General features: G+C 39.0%; 1 protein-coding gene across 2 annotated transcripts in view; it reads left to right on the forward strand.

Moving 5' to 3' along the window:
• The window catches only part of ROS1 (ROS proto-oncogene 1, receptor tyrosine kinase), a 134,070-nt gene that overhangs the window by 22,227 nt on the left and 91,535 nt on the right, over positions 1-20,308 (forward strand). For both annotated transcript variants that reach the window (XM_066371796.1, XM_066371795.1), the window contains exons 5-12: positions 3,511-3,571; positions 7,860-8,008; positions 8,682-8,820; positions 13,023-13,224; positions 14,058-14,134; positions 15,612-15,734; positions 15,888-16,072; positions 16,828-16,925. In XM_066371796.1, the coding sequence (XP_066227893.1) occupies positions 3,511-3,571; positions 7,860-8,008; positions 8,682-8,820; positions 13,023-13,224; positions 14,058-14,134; positions 15,612-15,734; positions 15,888-16,072; positions 16,828-16,925 (1,034 nt within the window). The remainder of the gene's footprint in view (positions 1-3,510; positions 3,572-7,859; positions 8,009-8,681; positions 8,821-13,022; positions 13,225-14,057; positions 14,135-15,611; positions 15,735-15,887; positions 16,073-16,827; positions 16,926-20,308) is intronic.

A 20,308-nucleotide genomic window follows, 5' to 3' on the forward strand; every position in this document is an offset into this window, starting at 1 on the left:
AGATGGTGCTTGTCACTTAAAAGGCATCAATATTTTTTGCATAAATGAATGCATTTTTTAGGAAACAAAGCCACAATTCATATGGAGAGGCTGCACGAGGGGCACCCCAGGAGGGTGGTGGGCGTGTCCTCCTTGTATGACAGTGTAAGAAAAACCACTGGCGGTATGTTTCTGTCTGGGGGACACAGGAGGGCAGCCAGAGGGACGACGATGGAAGTGGTCTTACCACTATGATAGAAATGAGAGTATGGATGGGAACAGAGACAGCAGGCTGCTGGAGCCCTGGGGAAGTGTGAACCTGGCTTCTGCAGTGGGAATGGCAGCTCAGCACCCTGGAACGTACAGGGGCTTTTACAGCTTGGATTCTGTGAATTCCTTACATTTCACAACCTATAGATTCTCTCCAGGCAGTGCAAGTTTGAGAAACACTGGATAACTTCGTTAAAGTCCAAAATTATTTAGATTGGAGAGAGAAAGAGAGAGAGAGAGTGGAGAACTTGAATGTTGCTAAAAGAGTTGATCTCAAAAAAAGAAATGGTAATTATGCAACAGGATGAATGTATTAGGTAATACTCTGGTGGTCATCCCATTACAATATATAAATGTGTCAAGTCACCATGTTGTACACCTTAAACTTGCACAATGTTATATGTCACGTATACCTCCATAAAGATGGAAAAAATACAAGCTTCATAAAAAGTAAATAAAATAAAACATTTCAGTGCTTAGAGCGGTCAGAATCTTGTTACCTCTTTTCTCCTGGAAAAATAAGCCCCCTTTCCCTCCAATAGTCATAGTAGCTATACTATTTCCAAATAAACATCCTTCCATCTTCTTTTTTCTTCCTCTGTTCTCTGTCTTGAAAAACAATCCTATGTTACAGGATTATTTTGCTGCCACTGGGTATATTTATTCTCTGCAGTTAATAAACATGTTGAATGTATTTTACTAAAAAAATATGTGAAAAATATATTAAACCCTTAAGTTAAATAATCCTCAGCCCAAATTGAGATGTTTAAATTAATCTTTAACTAGGCAAACCTGGGCTTATCAGGCTCCACTTCCTCTGAGTGCACGGATCAAACATTGGCAACTAGTATTTGCAAATCACAGCCCTCCACCCGGGATGTTTCAGGCAAATGTGTCGTGCCATGGTTTCCACTATTACCATGAGAAAAAAATAACGTGTTGTCCTAGGTATTACAAGTTGAATAAGAACAGGAAGATTGATCATGATTGTGTCATTGTTTTACAATGTGTGTCTTTTCTCCAATTATTTTTTTCTTTTTCTGTAGCTAATGTTATTGTATCTGTTAAAAGTTGCAGGAAATTTGTGTCCCAGTCATTAAAATGTTTACTTTGGTTTTGGTAAATGAGATAAAATGTTAATCATCATTACCTTTCTGTACATCTTAAAATTTAACGTTGGTATTAAGACCTCCATTGAAATGGTCTATTACTATAAAGATTATAGTCAGTTTTTAATTTTACAAGGAACGCATGGATGTATGAAATAAATAGGTGTGATATTTGTAGGCTAGAGTTTTAGGTTTACCAAAACTTTCACTGAGGTGACAAACTTAAAGGCATGTTGAGCTCACTGTTTTTTCAAACTGTGGGGTGTGACCCTCTAGAGCAGTGGTTCGCGAACTTTCTGAAGTTGGGGCACATTTAAAATCCTACAACTTATTGTGGGCACACAATATACAAATTTCTGAGAAATATGTTATAATTAAGTCAAATATTAAAGAAAATAAATATAAAGTCCAAGCATGCTTTTATGGTAATTAAATAAAATTAATATGACAAAATTAAATTTATTCTGACATTAAAAAACATTTTTATGTTACATTTTTTGAGTTATGCTTTTTAGAATTTGTAAAAAAAAGAGGGGTTAAAAAATAAAACGACAAAAAGTTATCTTTTTATATATAGATAAATTCTTAGTAAGATTTAGTAAATTCAGCAGATCCTGGCGCAAATGTGTTTTTTATTCTTGTGTTTATGAGAAACATGAGCCTGATGTGTCCTAGCGATTTCTTCAATGTTTGGGCATATATTTGAAAGGCAAACTCTCATTTCGTCATCAATACATTGAAGAATGCCTCTCTTTTTACTCTTAATTGTGTTGAGGGTAGAAAATCCTAATTCACATAAATAGGATGTTGAAAATTGTAGTAAAATGTTCAAAGCTTTTTTAGATATTGCCACATATTCTTCTTTTATAGAAATCCAAAAGGTTTCAAGAGACTATTCCTTATGTTTAATCATCAATCCAAAACCCCCACCATACATATCATCTTAACTTTACACCAAATAAAAGATAGAAGAAACCTGCCTCCAGTCTTTCTGTGGAACATGAGGGGTAGTGTAAACAATCCAGCACCACAGCTTAACAGCCTTTTGCAACCTAATCAGGCAAGTGAGGTGGGGGATTGGGCAGACTGTCAGCTTACAGCCAATTTCCCACACCTCTGTCCCCCAAAAATCTAAATTCCAAAAGCCTTGTTGGTTTTTTTGGTGCCCAACAGGCACATATTTCTCTGGAATACCATAGGGAGCACCTGGAAATCTTCTAGGGCACACCAGTGCACCCTGGTACACACTTTGAGAACCACTGCACTAGAGGGTCATGAGAGGAGTACAGTTATAGAGTCCCAATAAGTAAATAAAATAGAATAGAATAGGTTGTTGCATAATGGCTACAGGATTTCTTTTTGGGATGAAGCTGTTCTAAAATTAGATGGTAAGTTATTATTACAAAATTCTGTGAAATACTGCCTGACCAGGCGGTGGCGCAGTGGATAGAGCGTTGGACTGGGATGCAGAAGGACCCAGATTTGAGACCCTGAGGTTGCCAGCTTGAGTGCAGGCTCATCTGGCTTGAGCAAAAAGCTCACCAGCTTGGACCCAAGGTCACTGGCTCGAGCAAGGGGTTACTCAGTCTGCTGAAGGCCTGCGGTCAAGGCACATATGAGAAAGCAATCAATAAAAACAACTAAGGTGTCGCAACGAAAAACTGACGATTGATGCTTCTCATCTCTCTCTGTTCCTGTCTGTCTGTCCCTGTCTTTCTCTCTCTCTGACTCTCTGTCTGTCCCTGTAAAAAAATAAAATAAAATAAAAATTTTGTGAAATACAAAAAAACACTGAACTGTATACTTTTAGATGGGTAGATTTTATGATACTTGAAATATATCTCAATAAAACTGCTGAAAAGGGGAAAAAAACAAATAATTGCTTCTAGAATATGTTTTCCCCCCAACATATATGTGTGTACTGAGTTGCTTCACTAAATGTATTTTGAAATTTTTTTGACATGATCAAAAACGTTGGAAAGGTGCTGTTCTAATCTCATTGGCAAATGGGAACCTTAAGTACAACTGTTGCAATAATTGATATACCAGTATAATTATGTATAAGGCATTTCGATTTCAAAATTTAGTTGAAGCCTACCAGCCAAAGCAGTACAAAGCCTGCACTGACTGGCGTGCTCCCTGTCTCCCGTAGCGAGAATCATGTGAGGTCGGCTGCAGCAGCTCTGAGGGAGCATACGAGGAGGAAGTCCTAGGTAAGTGGACACTGCAGCTTTGCTGAAAATAACCCACACCACGCTAGAAGCCTATGCTTGTGTAAGGATAATGTACCACCTCTCGAAATATCTAGACTTCTATATCTCAGTATGATCTACGTCTCTATCATTCAATAATTTCAAATGTAGAAGCCGTTTTGATAGGGACTCAGTGTGACTCTTCTTTCAGAGCAAAATAGAGGAAACATAGCACATGAGTGATGTTTAGAACTTGAGGTTTTGCCCTCAGTTCAGTAGATACAGTCGTTGCTGTCGAGAGAGACAAACGTGAAGAAGCTGACTTGGTGTCAGGAAATACCACTGTTTTAATGAACTAAGAATATAGGAATTTTTAAATTTAATGTTCATTTAATTATTCAACTAGCAGTTATTCAAAAAAGTACCTGCCATAAGTATGACTCCTTACAAGACTCTGGAAAATTTGCAGAATGTATAGAAGCTAAGCTTCTCAGCATCAGATTTTGAAAGAACCTATGCTTTGATAGGTCATAGCCTGGATGTTGGTAGTTATCTTTTCCAGAGTTTCCCAAGGGCTCCTTCCACTGAGAGATAGTTCCTTCCAGACTGGAAAGCAATGAGTTCTTCCTTACATTGTTGCAATTGGGAAGAGGATCTCCCCTTGCTGTCCTGATTTGCTTCTGACATATATTGATAGTATGCCACTAAAGACCCTCTCTCTTTGACATTTATGTAGAAAGTTAGTGATATACATTTTTCCCCTCAGTGTATTTGAGAGTGAGCTGTGGAAAAAATTATATTCTGTGATTTCCAAACTGTTTACCAAGGTGCCCAAGGGCGTCACATCTAAGTCTCAGGGAGGCATGGAGCATTATAAATATTGAGGGAAACGCAAAAAGAGTCAACACGTGTTAGACCACTGCTGGAACTACAGCTAGAGGTAGTTCATGGGGAAAACAATGAGTATACTACATTTCTTTCTAAGATACCATAACTTTGTGATACAGGGCTTTTTAGTTATTGCTGTGATAAAAAGCAAATACAGTGTAACCTCAGCGTAGGACAGGAAATGAGGATGGTAGTACCCAGTCTGATTGCAATATTGGAGATATTAGGCAATGTCTAAAAAACACACAGATCTCATTAGTTTGCAATTATTTGTATTAAAGAATGAAAAAAATATATTATTTTTCTTTAAATTTGTATGTGTTTTTTTCAAAAATCTACTGAGTTGATAAAGCATGCATACTTAATTTATACTGATAAATGGAACTGTTAGGTAATTCTTTTTAATGCAGAGAACCCTGAAAAAATTACCAAGAAACTAAAGATTTCAGAACTGAGAAAGTTTGGGAAACTTCCATTTCCCAATTTTGGTTTACGTCCTTTTCTTATACTCTGAGACTATGCTACCATTATACAACTTGGTTAGAATACAAGTGTAATTAGTGCTTTATTTTAAATTTGTCACTGACTTTGGATCAGTGTCTGTGCACCACTGACAAAGAAGATGTGCCCAGTCTACATAAAGGCATTTGTGCTTACAGACCTAACATCTTGTTTGTCTCTAACACAAGACCCAGTTACCTGTGGGTCTAATACATTACTCTATTTGAGATATCCTTCATGCCCCATTATACATGGCAGGAATGATAATAGCTAATACTATATTGAAATACAAATAGCTATTATTTAGTAGGCATTTATGAGTCAGATGTTGTTCTAAGTAATTTATAGGTATTAGCTCTTTTTGTCCTCAGAGATATAAATATTATCATCATCCTCATGTTACAGATGAGAAAAATGAGGCACAAAGTGTAAATACTTGCTTGGGGCTGCTTGGGACTGGAGAGCTGGAGAAGGATGTAATTTGAATTGCAACTCAGCCATCTCATTCCAGAGCCTTTTCTTATCCACTCTGCTATGTACTGTATTAAAAGTAGTATATAGTAGCTCCGTGTAGCTTCTCTTTCTCTTTGGTTCACTTTTGTCTTGATATTTTAGCATAAGCCTACTTTACCTCTGTTTTTCTTTATGCATCACCATGGCTTTGAAACATATCTCTCCTTTCTTTAGCTAGGAAATATACATTTATGTGCATTTACAAAACTCGGGTCCCTTCTGCCCAGTTCTAACTTACATCTTTTCTGATGCTTCATGGCTTTTCTTCCTTACTCTGCTAACAACTCATCATTGGACTCTTCTTCAAGGTATACCACAGCGTACTCCAATCCCTGCTATTAAGCATTTCACAGTATAAAAGGTAAAAAGTGGACCCGTGCTTTGCTTGCATAGTTATAATAGCCAAAAATGAACCATTAAGTAGAAGAACAAACAGAGAAAGATTGTGCTAAGTTTCACTGTGGGCTAGACTCTCAGATTTCAGTGGCTTCATTTATTTGTGGTCAGAGGGTATTCCAGTATTATGGACTTTAATTGGTCCAGATTCAGTGTCTATAGTGATTAGAATTGTGCCAGTTATAACCAAAAAAAGTGAGGTCATGGGAGTTTTATTTAACCATTTTAAGATGCTTACAAAATTTCAGCATATTTTTTCAACCAGAGTATTGATTCTTTTTCTATAAATGAGAGATTATTCTCTAAATTCAGTTCTGCTTTTCCCACTTCTATTTGGCATAATACTGGCAGTCCTAGCCAGAGCAATTAGGCAAGAAACAGGCATCTAAATGTGATGGATGTAATGAAGACACCCTAATTTGAAAGGAGAAAGTAAAATTATATTTGCAGATTATATGATCTTATATGTAGAAAACCCTAAAATACCACAAAAGAGCTCTTGTACAACTTGAACAAAATATTCAAAGTCAACATCTGAAAATAAAATTGCATTTTTCTTACATAATAATAAACAACTTTAAAAGGAAATTAAGAAATTAACTTCATTGACAATAGCATCAAAAAGAATAAATACTTAAGAATTATCCAAGAAGGTGAACAACTTGTAAAAATTACAAAACATTTCTAAAACAAATTAAGTTTAAATAAATGGAAAGCATCTCATATTTATGTATTGAAAGATAGCATTGTTAAGATGCCAATATTAACAAAACAATCTGTTGGTTTAATGTAATCTCTACCAAAATTCTAAAGACGTTTTTGCAGAGATAGGAAGACCAATCCTAAAATTCATATGGAATCTCAAGGGACTACAAAGTGAAGAACAAAGCTAGAGCACTCACATTTCTTGATTTCAAACTCACTATAAAGTGACAGTAGTCAAAACGTGTGGCATTGGCATAAAAGCAGACATATAGGCCAATGTAGTAGAATAAAAAGTCTGGAAATAAAACCTTACATATATGGTTAAATAATTTTTGACAAGGCTACCAAGACAGTGTATAGGTAAAAGACAGTCTTTTCAACAAATGGTACTGGAAAAACTGGGTACCTATATGCAAAAGAATGAAGTTAGACTATTACATGACATCTTTGATAAAAATTAACTGAAAATGAATCTACGACCTAAATGTAAGACTTAATACCATAACACTGTTAGAAGAAAACATAGGGCAAAACTTTACAATAGTGGACTTCACAATGATTTCTTGGATATGACACAAAGGCACAGGCATCAAAAGAAAAAATAGACAAATTGACCTTAATGAAAATTAAAACTTTTTGTGCCAAGAAAGACACTATCAACATTATTAAAAAAACTCAAACAAAACAAAAACAACAACAACAACAACAAAAGAACAAACAGAATGGGAGACAATATTTGTTAAAGATAAATCTGACAAGTGATTAGTATCCAAAAATATCTAAAGATCTCCTAAAACTCAACAACAGCAACACTCCCCCAAACAATCTAATTTAAAAATAGGCAAAGAACTTACATAGACACTTTCAACGGAAAATATAAAAGTGGCCGATAAGCACATGAAAAGATGCTCAACATTCCTAATGATTAGGGAAATGCAAATCTAAACAACAACAAAATACCACTTCACACACATTAGGATGGCTACTCTTTTTTTAAAATTAATTTTAATGGGGTGACATTGATAAATCAGGGTACATATGTTCAGAGAAAAACATCTCCAGATTATTTTGACATTTGATTATGTTGCATACCCCTCACCCAAAGTCAAATTGTCTTCCATCACCTTCTATCTGGTTTTCTTTGTGCCCCCTCCCCTCCCCTCTCCCCACACCAAGATGGCTACTCTTAAAAAAAGAAAACCCCAGAAAAGTAAAAGTGCTTAAGAGGATGTGGAGCAATTGGAATTCTGCACATTGTTGGTGGGAATGTTGGTGCATGGTGACTGAAATCCGTTTTTCTCCCCAGAAAATGCAGCCCTCCCCACGGCACCCTTTGCTTCTTCCATTGGAAACCGAAGTGTGACGTTACGATGGAAACCTGCCAACATCTCCGGAATAAAATACATTATTCAGTGGAAATATGCACAGCTTCTGGGGAGTTGGACTTACACTGAGGTATGAAAAGTTGCCTATGTACTTAAACACAGTCTCCCCCTACCCCGTGTTAGTAAAAGTGCAAAATTACTACATATAATTATAGGTACAAAGACACTTTAGAGAAGACTCAAGCATAAAACAAGTGGTTTGGATTAGATGAATTTTTATCTCTGCTACTCTGTAACATGTTAATATTCAATCCTTTATTTTTGAGGAAAATATATTATTGGACATACATATTATTCCTTCAGCCAAGCATCATATAACCAACTACTCATATTATTGGTCATTACCTGCCTATGTCATTTAAAATGATTTTAACTAAGATAGAGGGCAGAAAGGTCATCAGAACTGTCCCTCTTAGAAAGCAGGAGGCAGTTCAGAGAAAAATATTCCCAAGACACCAAGTAAATTGTCATAGAAAAAGTAAAGTAAAGCCTGTGGTAAATGCCAAATAACGGAAACCACTGTTTTGCAATGTTGAAGAAGGAGAGAGTTTCTATGTGAATTGTGCAGACTGACATCTGGATCTCTCATCCCTAAGCTCCAGACCTTCATGTCATCTGGTCTGGCAAGTGCCAGGTCATCCCATATCCAAGTGGTCACCCACCTTCTCCAAATGTGTGCTCTGAAGTCACAGTGGATGGCGGTGATTCTGCAGGTGCTGATGATTAATCCCTCATTGCTCTAGGCTGTGTCCAGGCCCTCATATGTGGTAGAACCCCTGCATCCCTTCACGGAATACATTTTTCGAGTGGTTTGGATCTTCACAGCCCAGCTGCAGCTGTATTCTCCCCCGAGTCCCAGTTACAGGACTCATCCTTATGGAGGTATGGTGTGTGCATGTTGCTTACAAAATAGGAGATTATTCTAAAGCTTTGGTTTAATTCATTTTTGTTTTAAACGATGAAATAAATCTATTCCATTTTTGGGGCTTTTAAAAAATTCTATTTATTTATTTATTTATTTATTTATCCAAAGTGAGAAGCCGGAGTGGGGGGGATGGCAGACAGACTCCCGCATGTGCCAGACCGGGATCCACCCGGCATGCACACCAGGGGGCGATGTTCCACTGCAACCAGAGCCATTCTAGTGCCTGAGGAGGAGGCCATGGAGCCGTCCTCAGCACTCAGCACCTGGGCCAGCTTTGCTCCCATGAAACCTTGGCTGTGGTAGAGGAAGAGAGAGAGAGAAAGGAGAGGGGGAAGGGTGGAGAAGCAGATGGGCGTCTCTCCTGTGTGCTCTGGCTGGGAATCAAACCTAGGACTTCCTTCCACATGCCAGGCCAACACTCTACTTCTGAACCCACTGGCCAGGGCCATAAATCTATTCCTTTAAATCATTGAGCTTCTACATGTCAAGTGCTCACCATACCTCTGTGATCAAAACAAAAATCCCTACTCTTGTGTAGCTCACATTTTGATGGAAGAGAAATTAAGCAGTCCACATAATAAATAAGGAAGGTATATTGTAAATGGGAAGGTGCTGCTCTTTAGAGGATTGGAAATGGGGTCTTGAGGGAAAGGAGAGTCAGGGTGCAGTATAAATGAGGCGGTCAGGACAAGGCTCAGTAATCAGGAGTTATGGGAGGGTTTACAGAAGAGTGATTGCTGCACATTCCCTAAAAAGATAATTTTGGCAACTACGCATGAAATGAGTTGAGAGAATGAGAAAGATTGGAAAGTACATAGGTAGAGAGCCCAAGTGAGAGGCTATTATATACATTTTATAATATATTTATAATACATTTTATCAGAGATGACTAAAAATGATAGCACATACATTGGAGCATTTTCTGATTTCTTCTTTTGAAAATATGACTGTCACACCTGGAAAAGGATTCCAGCCTAGAGCCTTTAGGGAGGTGAATGCCCGGGGCAGACACTCAGGGAGAGCTGGCTGGTGCGCACAGCCACAGAGCTAGCTGAGGGGCTGTGAGGACTTATTCCAGATGTTAGCTGTTCCTATCCCTCAGTTCTGCAGGTTTGGTTGTGTGCAGAGACCCTGGGACTGAACGAGGCCTTGGACCTAAGTAATCATAGCTGGATAGCTGTTGAAGTTGGTTGGGGTATTTCCCCCCATTCCTGATTAGTGTCCTCGTCTTGCTTATTAGATTTTAGAGTATGTGTGGCCCCTCTTTTGATTACTCCCTGGCTATTCTTTCAGGTCTAACAGTGGACTAGGACCATGTTTGTAATGTTCTCGATCAGAGTAGACCACATGCTGGGAGACTCCATGGTCCCAGGTCTCCATGGCTGGTCAAATCAGCAAAGTTTTCTTTCCATCTCTGGGCCTTTCTCCTGGGTATACAAGCCCACATACGCTCCAGATGTTCCAGACCGTGTATTGGTATCCATTTTATGAATAGCATCTTATGATAGCTCCTTTGAGAGAGAATATTCTCTCTTACTTTTCTTCGTTTTATCTGAATTTTTATTTTTGTAATTTTCCAAAGTGAGAAGCAGGGGGGAGGCAGACAGACAGACTCCCACATGCACCCGACTGGGATCCACCCAGCATGCCCACCAGGGGTCGATGCTTGGCCCCTTTGGGGCATTACTCTGCTGCAATTGGAGCCATTCAAGTGCCTGAGGCAGAGGCCATGGAGCCATCCTCAGCGCCTGGGCCAACTTTGCTCCCATGGAGCCTTGGCTGTGAGAAAGGAAGAGAGGGATAGAGAGAAAGGAGAGAAGGAAGGGTGGAGAAGCAGATGGACACTTCTCTTGTGTGCACTGGCTGGGAATCGAACCTGGGACTTTCAAACGCCGGGCCGATGCTCTACCACTGAGCCAACTGGCCAGGGCCTTATCTGAATTTTTTAAAAAGATTTTATTTATTGATTTTAGAGAGCGGATAGAGAGAGAGAAGTGAGGTGGAGGAGAGGGAAGCATCAACTAACTCATGGTAGTTGCTTCTTGTATGTGCCTTGACTGGGCAAGCCCAGGGTTTTAAACCGGTGACCTCAGTATTCTAGGTCGATGCTTTATCCACTGCACCACAGGTCAGGCTTAAAATCAATTCTTTCTTTCTTTTAAAAATTTTATTTATTGATTTTATAGAGAGAGGAGAGAAGAGAGTGGGTAGCAAGTATCAACTCATAGTTGCTTCACTTTAGTTGTTCACTGATTGCTTGTTGTATATTCTTTGACCAGGCAAGCTCAGAGCTTCAAACCAGTGACCTCAGCATTCTAGGTCAATGATTTATCCCCTGCACCACCACAGGTCAGGCATTTCTCTCTCACTTTTCTAGCCACCTCAAAACTTACAAAGCTGGCACTGGCCAGTTGGCTCAGTGGTAGAGCATCAGCCCAGTGTGTGGATGTCCTGGTGTGATTCCAGGTCAAGGCTCACAGGGAAGTGACTATCTGCTTCTTCCCCCTCCTGCTCCCCCTTCTCTCTCTCTTTATCTCTCTTTTCCCTTCCCTCAGCCATGGCTTGATGGGTTCAAGGGCATTGGCCCTGGGTGCTGAGGATGGCTCCATGGAGCCTCCACCTCAGGTGCTAAAAATAGTTCGGTGGCCAGCATGGCCCCATATGGGCAGAGCATCAGCCCCAGATGGTGGTTGCCAGGTGGATCCCAGTTGGGGTGCATTGGGAGTCTGTTTCTTTATCTCCCCTCCTCTCATTTGGAAAAGAAGAAGAAAAAAATTACAAAGCTATCTTTGTAATTGTGTTCATTGCCTCATGGGTGTATTTTTTTTTTTTTTTTTAGCAGTGGAAAATACATGTTTTTAGACAGTATGTCTGCCTTTTAATTATGGCCCTTATGTACATAATTCTTTACCAAGTAGAATTCTTAATTAAATAGAATGGTTTAAAGCAATGAAGCCCTTGCCTAACCTGGCCAGCCTTTCAGGGAGGGTTTTATGAGGGAGATGGACAATAATCATACCATGTAGGTGGCCTCTTACTTGCTTGAAGTGGAGCAGATTTTACCTGAGCATTAACCCTAATGAATTAGGCTTTTTGACATAATTCAGTGGTAGATGATTCTTACTTCCTGCTTCCCCAAGGTGACTGAGTGAATGGAGCAGCAGAGTGATGCAATGATACAAAGATTAGTCTGAGAGTTGGGGGTGGATTGTATCAGAGAAGGGCTCAGAGATCAATTAGAAGCCTTTTAAAAACTCATCCAGGGGAGCTCTTATTTGTCCCAGTTCTAACGAGATGTAGAGTATTTGCCAAAAGTGTTCAGACTGAAAGAAGTGATATCAAAGTATGTCTTTCTAAGAAAAGAGAAAGTAAAAGAGTTGGTTTCAGAGGGTGGGACATATGAAAAGTAGGTGGAGACATGGATTGAAGACAGGCTGTTAGATCACTAGTTTTCATATTTGTTCTTTGCCACTTGGGTAGCTTCTAAAGTCTGTGTGTGGATGCTTAATTAATTAATTCATGCTTCTTTAATTCTTTGCAAGGGAAGGAATGTAGCTAAAGTACAGTTAACCTGGATTCCAAGGGACCTTGGGAGCTGGGGGAAGGAAGGTAGAGTCTGGGTCATCAGAGATGATACGAGCAAAGCGAAGCAGACTGTTCTAATGCAGGCTTATCTGAACCCAAATCTTCAGCTGAACGAGTCAGGCCATGGCTGGCTAGTGAGTGAAAAGGCCCCAGGACTGAATTCTATCAACTCAGGTTAATCATTGACTCTGGTTTTATTAGATTCTCCTTTATCCCCACCTGGTTCCAGCCCACATTCAGTTCTTTTAAGTCTCTGGAGATTTTTGACAACTTTTTCCTAGAATATTTATCTTATTTGTATACTTATACATTTAATTCTATTTCACAAATTAGAAGTGAGGAAAATAACATTTGAACGAGTCCCTTAAGAAAGTAGCTAATTGGTAAGATGGAGGAATCAAGAGCTGCAGCTCATAGATAGCCCACCACCTCTTCTCTATCACTTATTTTGAATATTAATCAAAGTATTTCACTTATGGTAACTTTTCAAAAAACAAGGCATTGTCTTCTATCCTGTTTAAAAACACAAGCCCTGTTCATTTTTCCGCTCCCTTTGTCCCCTTATGTCTTCTAGTTCCTGAAACTGCTCCTCTAATTAGAAATATTGAGAGCTCAAGTCCCGACACTGTGGAGGTCAGCTGGGCTCCACCCCAATTCCCTGGTGGACCCATTTTGGGTTATAACTTAAGGCTGATCAGCAAAAATCAAAAATTAGATTCAGGGACACAGAGAACCAGTTTCCAGTTTTACTCTACTCTGCCAAATACCACCTACAGGTAAGAATTAAGTGGTGCAAAGGAGAGATACCGAGTGTGGCTGCAGGCATGCTAATTATGTAAGCAATCTGGCTAAAAGATAGTTTACATGTATTTTGAAACGTCTCATTCACCCTGTACTGTTGGGGTGAAGTTTTCTCTCAAGTTTGCATGCTTACTAGATCACACCATCTTAAGCAGAAACATTCTCAAGTATTTCTATTATTATTCAGAGGATCCTTATAAACATGGCTAATAAAAGAGAGCGTGTGAAGGAAGCAAGGCTTCTCTTGAGGAGGGCTTTTCCATTGGGCAGTCTCAGATTTCACGTCCTCATCAAGCCAATGTTGTTTTCAAAGTATGGATCCATGTTGGAAAGTTATTCTATATTGTGAACTCTTAAATTGATTTTCAGATAAAAATTAATGTGCATTAAAATGAAACATCACACATAAATACCATGAATATCATTTCTTTATTTAATTTAACATAAAAAAGTAAGGAGGTAAAATTCTATTCATGGTATTTTTTTTATTAACCATTAGGGGCTATTATTATTTTATTATTGTTAGCTTTTCTGGCATTTACTAAGACCCTTTAAATTGGGGTAATAATGGGGGTCATGCAGATAGCAGAGTTCAGTTTTTGACCTCTGTGACCCTGAACTGTTCTATGGGAACTGCAAACAAGGATGTGATGGATGGTCATTTTAGGGCGAGCACTGGCACCAAGTAACTAGATACATGCATTTTCACATTGTCCTTTAAATAGGAACATGATTGCTCCTGCTATTCTTATGTCCTGTTCACACCATACCCTGTGAAACACATCTCTCCAAATTGTTTTTGGAATAGGTTTTCTATTGCAGCAGTAAATGAAGTTGGCGAGGGGCCAGAAGCAGAATCTATTGTTACCACTTCAACCCCAGCAGGTATGGCCCAGGGACACATTTCTGAGGGGGTCGCTGGGTAGGGCAGATCGCAGAGGTCCTGGGTCACCCTGTGTTCCTCCAGACCCCATCTCTTCTGCCCAAATGGAGACTTTTTGCTACTTGGTAAGTTTTCCATTTGTCAAATAAAAGTAAGTTGTTAGATGGAAACATTTCACACTAGAATTGAGGAATTTAAAATTTAAATTAAAAAAAATGTAAGGATAAATAAATGACCCCAAGCAAATATTTGGTTTCAGGTGAAATCTCTACTGACTATAACTCACATTTATACACTTAGGGGATACATATAATCTTTCTGCCTTCACCCCCATTTTATATTGTGTGTCATCATTTAATACATATCAGATATCTTTTCTTCCAGTCTCCTTAAGGTTTTCAAATATATCTGGACTTATAAAGTTCCATTTTACCATTTTGAACATTCAGTCTACCAAATTGGCTTTTGTCATTATTTTATAAGTACCTATTTTTTTGGCCCTTGGCATTTTAACAATCGCCTTGAGTGAATGAATAATTACTGCATGATGCTTAAATGAGCAAAATAATACACGAAAGGGCTTTCTAAGAAACACCGGAAATATTTGGGGGAAACTAGTAAAAGAGTTTTGAAGAACACACAAAGATCCAGAATTCTAGAAGCCTGTTATTTGTTTTTACTATAATCTCACTTGCTGACCTGATGCCCCTTTCCCTAATCTGCCCACACCTGTGCCAGTGGGTACTGAATGTCATCTATCACCAGTCTTTGTTGTATTTATTTATTTATTTATTTATTTATTTATTTATTTATTTATTTATTTGGCTGTTACTAGACTCTAGGAAGGGAGAGGTATTTTTGCTATGCAAAAAACATGTCCAAAGGGCAAGTTAAATATAGAGCAGGCTTAAGGTTGTCGTTGCCGTGATTATTACATAATGTTTATTCATTGCCCTGAAAGTGTTCACCAGTACACACTTCATCAGTCTCCAACAGAATAGGACATCAGAGTTCCGCAGTCCTCAAATTTCATTCCTCTGAGAACCTTTCTCCTGCTCTCAAAAGAGAGATACTGGAGTCAAAGTGAAGGCAACGTGTGTGTGTGTGTGTGTGTGTGTGTGTGTGTGTGTTATGTAACAACCCACCTGGCCTGGGCAGGACCACCTCCATCAAGCAGTGAGATTCTCATGGCTGAACTTCTCTGGAGGCAAGACTTTTGAGAATGGCGATACCCCATGTAATGTTACTTTGAGGGCATTTAGGGGCACATACATGTACAACCCACTTGGTGACACTACTTCCTACGCCAGCCATAGAATGATGTGATTTATACTGCAGTTGAAATGCCCCAGAGCCTTCAGAGAAAATCTGACCTGCCTCTCTCAAGTGCTAGTCCCCTTTCTTTGGAGGGTGGTATTGATCTTTTTCTGTCAATGTGCATATGGTTGGGTTGTCTCTCTGTAAATCGTGTTGTTTTAGTTCAAGAAGAGGAGCAGTGGCTCTTTTTATCCAGAAAATCTTCTCTAAGAAAGAGATCTTTAAAACATTTAGTAGATGAAGCACAATGCCTTCAGTCACATGTTACCCACCATCCTATTACAGGTCAGTATAATAGATATGTTTCCTTAGTGTGAAAAGACCCAAGTTAACTTCTATTTTAATCTTTTCATTAAAAATTAAAGGAATAATTTATCTTTGAGTAAGATTTTTGTCTGGTGTTATATAATAACATGTATGTATTTATGACTCTTCTAGGAATATCAGTTCATGTCCACCAGCAAGCTGTTTACTTCTCTGAGGGAACTCTCATATGGGTGAAGCAGGCTTCCAACATGTCTGATGTGTCTGACCTGAGAATTTTTTACAGAGGTTCAGGATTAATTTCTTCCATCTCCGTTGACTGGCTTTATCAGAGAATGTATTTCATCATGAATGAACTGGTTAGTCTGAGAAATTAAAGTAAATACCCAGATACTGCTATTCACTTATGTTTTCTGGTAGATTTACAAGTAAATATAATTCTTTCATTAAATAAATACTCATTGATTATTTAGTATGTTTTAGACACTAGGTTAGCAATGAATCATAGATCTGGTGTAGTAAGAAGGTCTAGACTTTATCTAGTACTAGTCCTGACCTACCATTGAGTCATATTTCTTTGTGATTTTTCAGAGCCATGAGTTTATACTAATAATAATTCATCTTCCATAAGACAGTGGTGGTACAATTGTTATTACTAGGTAATACTGCCAACCATGGTCAAAATCAGCAATAAGCACTTAAAATTATATAATAACCAGTGGTAACTTCATTAAGTCTCCGGAAACACAGTATTACTGAAACCTTTGAGAGACATAGTCTTGATGTGTTTCAAGTTTCCTTCTTTGAAAGGGAAAGGCTTATCACAATTACTACGGCCGGAAGTCCATAAGCTTGGATCAGACTAAGTATTAAAAATAGTTAAGAACCTTCATAAGCAAGAAAAATGGGTACTTGTGTTACATTGATGCCAGTAAGATATATACTCATTATGATATAGGATATAAAACTGACTTTCAAGGGCATTTTTATGTTTTCAAAAAGTGCTCAGTGACTAGCACAATTCTAAACACAGAACAGATGCTCAAGAAACACTTGTTGGCCAAATTAAACATAGACAGACAGTAATCCTACTAATGGAATTTTAATTCTCTAGGTATGTGTCTGTGACTTAGAGAACTGCTCAAACGTCGAGGAAATTACTCCTCCTTCAATTATTGCACCTCAAAAAATTGTGGCTGATTCGTACAATGGGTGAGTTAGCCTTGTAAATATGAATTCTCTTTCATTAGCAAGAAACTTTGGGAAACTCGCCTGCTAATAGAACATCATAGTACCAGATGAGCCAATCTGTTTGTCTTATCTCAAATTTAAATAAATACAGGTAAAGTTTTCATTCTATAGAGCCACAGGGAATTTCAAACTTGATCCACAATTTCTCTAAGTAATTTTCCTTTTCTCATTCACAGAAAAATAGAAGTATATGAGGAAAACCTCTTTTCTGGGACTCAGGGACCTGGATTCTAGTGCTGTTACTATTTTGTGGCACAACTCTGGGCCCCATTGCCCCCTTCAAGGCTTCCTTAAAGAAGCTTGTTCTGCTCTATTTCCTCTATTCATTGAGCCCTTTCCTTTGCTGAGCAACTCAAACCAGTTCATTTGTCTAGTCTGGTTCTTAAACCCTTCAAGAGGCTGATTTATCGTGAATGAGGCCAGCATCCACCTTAGGAGACAGGAATCAATAGTTAATAACAAGTAAAACTTTTTTTTTTTACAAGTAACTGTTTTTCCTTTTGCTACAGCTAAAATGGACCCATTTTAGCTCAGTATGCTGCTAAATTGCAAATAACTTCATGTCTGTGACCTTTATTTTATTTATTCTATGTGGATGACAATAGTACTTACCCAGCTGGGTTATTTTGAGGATAGAATGAGTTATTCACTGTGAATGTATTTTGTGATCTTCAAAAGCACATAAATGTGCAGGAGAAAAACAGAGGAAGTTACGTGTAGTTTATTTCTTAACTACGACCAGATAATTATGAGTTAGTGACTCTTAAGCAGGGCCAATGTTGGTAAGATTAAACATTTTTCTTTCCTATAGCAATACGGTTGTTTTCAATAAAAAAAAAAAAAAAGTCCATGACACTTCTTTTTTTTTTTTTTTTTAATTTTTCCGAAGCTGGAAATGGGGAGGCAGTCAGACAGACTCCCGCATGCGCCCGACCGGGATCCACCCGGCATGCCCACCAGGGGGTGATATTCAGCCCCTCTGGGTCGTTGCTCTGTTGCGTCCAGAGCCATTCTAGCGCCTGAGGCAGAGGCCACAGAGCCATCCCCAGGGCCAGGGCCATCTTTGCTCCAATGGAGCCTCGGCTGCGGGAGGGGAAGAGAGAGACAGAGAGGAAGGAGAGGGGGAGGGGTGGAGAAGCAGATGGGCGCTTCTCTTGTGTGCCCTGGCCGGGAATCGAACCCGGGACTCCCGCACACCAGGCCAACGCTCTACCACTGAGCCAACCGGCCAGGGCCATGACACTTCTTAGTTTTCACAAACTGACCTTCTTGAATAGTAGATTGATCATTACTAACTTAAAATCAAGCCTTTCTATTATATTAATTCATAGTTTACTAGCTATTTATTTTAGTATCTTTCATAGGTTTGAAAAAAATTATTAAATTATAAAAATTAATTTTAAAACCCTGTGATGTAGATCAAGTCCTGCAGAATTTCTGGGTCTTATTTTTCTCATTTGTAAAAGTCTACATTCCTGTGAAGTGTAAATTTTTTTCTGTCAATTACACAAAATGACTCACTCTAAGGATAATGAAACTCACCCACTAAATCATTTCCTCAAAATACATCTCAGTGAGGTCTTTGGTGGCTCTTTTTGACATAAAGATAAAATTGATGGCCCTGGCCGGTTGGCTCAGCAGTAGAGCGTTGGCCTGGCGTGCGGGTTCGATTCCCGGCCAGGGCACATAGGAGAAGCGCCCATTTGCTTCTCCACCCCCCCTCCTTCCTCTCTGTCTCTCTCTTTCCCTCCCGCAGCCAAGGCTCCATTGGAGCAAAGATGGCCCGGGCGCTGGGGATGGCTCCTTGGCCTCTGCCCCAGGCACTAGAGTGGCTCTGGTCTCGGCAGAGCGATGCCCCGGAGGGGCAGAGCATCGCCCCCTGGTGGGCAGAGCGTCGCCCCTGGTGGGTGTGCCGGGTGGATCCCAGTCGGGCGCATGCGGGAGTCTGTCTGACTGTCTCTCTCCGTTTCCAGCTTCAGAAAAATACAAAAATAAATAAATAAATAAATAAAGATAAAATTGATTTGTGCTTAGGTTTTGAAATGTGACTAGCAATAATAATGATAATTAATAGTTATTAGATACTTAATATGTGGGTCTCTGTGCATTACTTCAATAATTCATCTAATCCTTCTTTAACCCTATGACAAAAGTATTTTTTATGTATATATTAATCTATGTATGTATCTATCTAGATCTATATTTTAAATTTATTGTGTTGATATGGTTTCAAATGTCCCACTCAATATAACACCGTCTACACACCACATCATGCCCCCCATGCTCAATGTAGAATCTCTTTCCACTCCCCTTTCCCCCCTTGCCCTGCCTCCCTATACTTCCATCTCCCTCTTCCCTCTGGCTATTGCTACCCTGTTATCTGTATATATGATATGTATATCCCTTCACCTTCTTTGGTCCAGTCCCCTCTTCCTTCTTCCCCCTGACAGCTGTCCATCTGTTCACTGTGACTCTGCCTCTGTTTCTATTTTGTTCCTCAGTTTATTGTGTCCACTAGATTCCACATATGAATGAGCTCATAAGGTATTTATCTTTTTCTGACTGGCTTATTTCACCTAGCATAATAATCTTCAAGTCCGTCCATGTTGCCATAAAAGGTAAGATTTCCTTTTTTATGGCCACATAGTATTCCATTGTATAAATTTGCCACAGCTTTTTTATCCACTTGTCCACTAATGGACACTTGGGCTCTTTTCAGATCTTGGCTATTGTAAATACTGCTGCAGTGAACACGGGGGTGCATATCTTCTTCTGAACTTGTATTGTGGGATTCTTAGGATAGATTCCTTGAAGTGGATACATTTAATACCCTAATTTTATTGATAGAAAAACAAAGAACAGGTTTATTTATTGCCTAAGGTCACAGCTATTTTGGGATGAAACCTGTGTTCTAATTATCTTCCCATACAATGATAGAATTTCTGGAAACATCAGGTTTAACTTTTAGCAGCATTTATAAAATGTTACTAAAGCATTCCAGATGTGAGAAATAGTTGATTCTACTGCTATTAAAATGGCTTCCTTTATGCTGTTATCTTGCACCATTGAGTTAGTCACTCAGAGTTTGTACTTACAATAAACCTTTTCCTCCTTCCCCCATCCCTGCCTCATCCCCCCTTGCTTCGAGTCTTCGTCCCACACCCCAGCTCTCTTCACCTTTCTTTCTGTTCCTTCCTCCTCTAAAGTGGCAATGAGCATTGGAAACAGGCACTCCTCCCTGCTTCAATATAGGAATGATAATCTTTACCACATATCTTTTTCCTTTTATCTACCCTGAAATCCCTCCAAATTCTCTTAACAATTCGAATTTGGGAAACACAAGC

Source organism: Saccopteryx leptura, chromosome 3 (genome assembly GCF_036850995.1).
Source record: "Saccopteryx leptura isolate mSacLep1 chromosome 3, mSacLep1_pri_phased_curated, whole genome shotgun sequence".
NCBI classification, from domain to species: domain Eukaryota; kingdom Metazoa; phylum Chordata; class Mammalia; order Chiroptera; family Emballonuridae; genus Saccopteryx; species Saccopteryx leptura.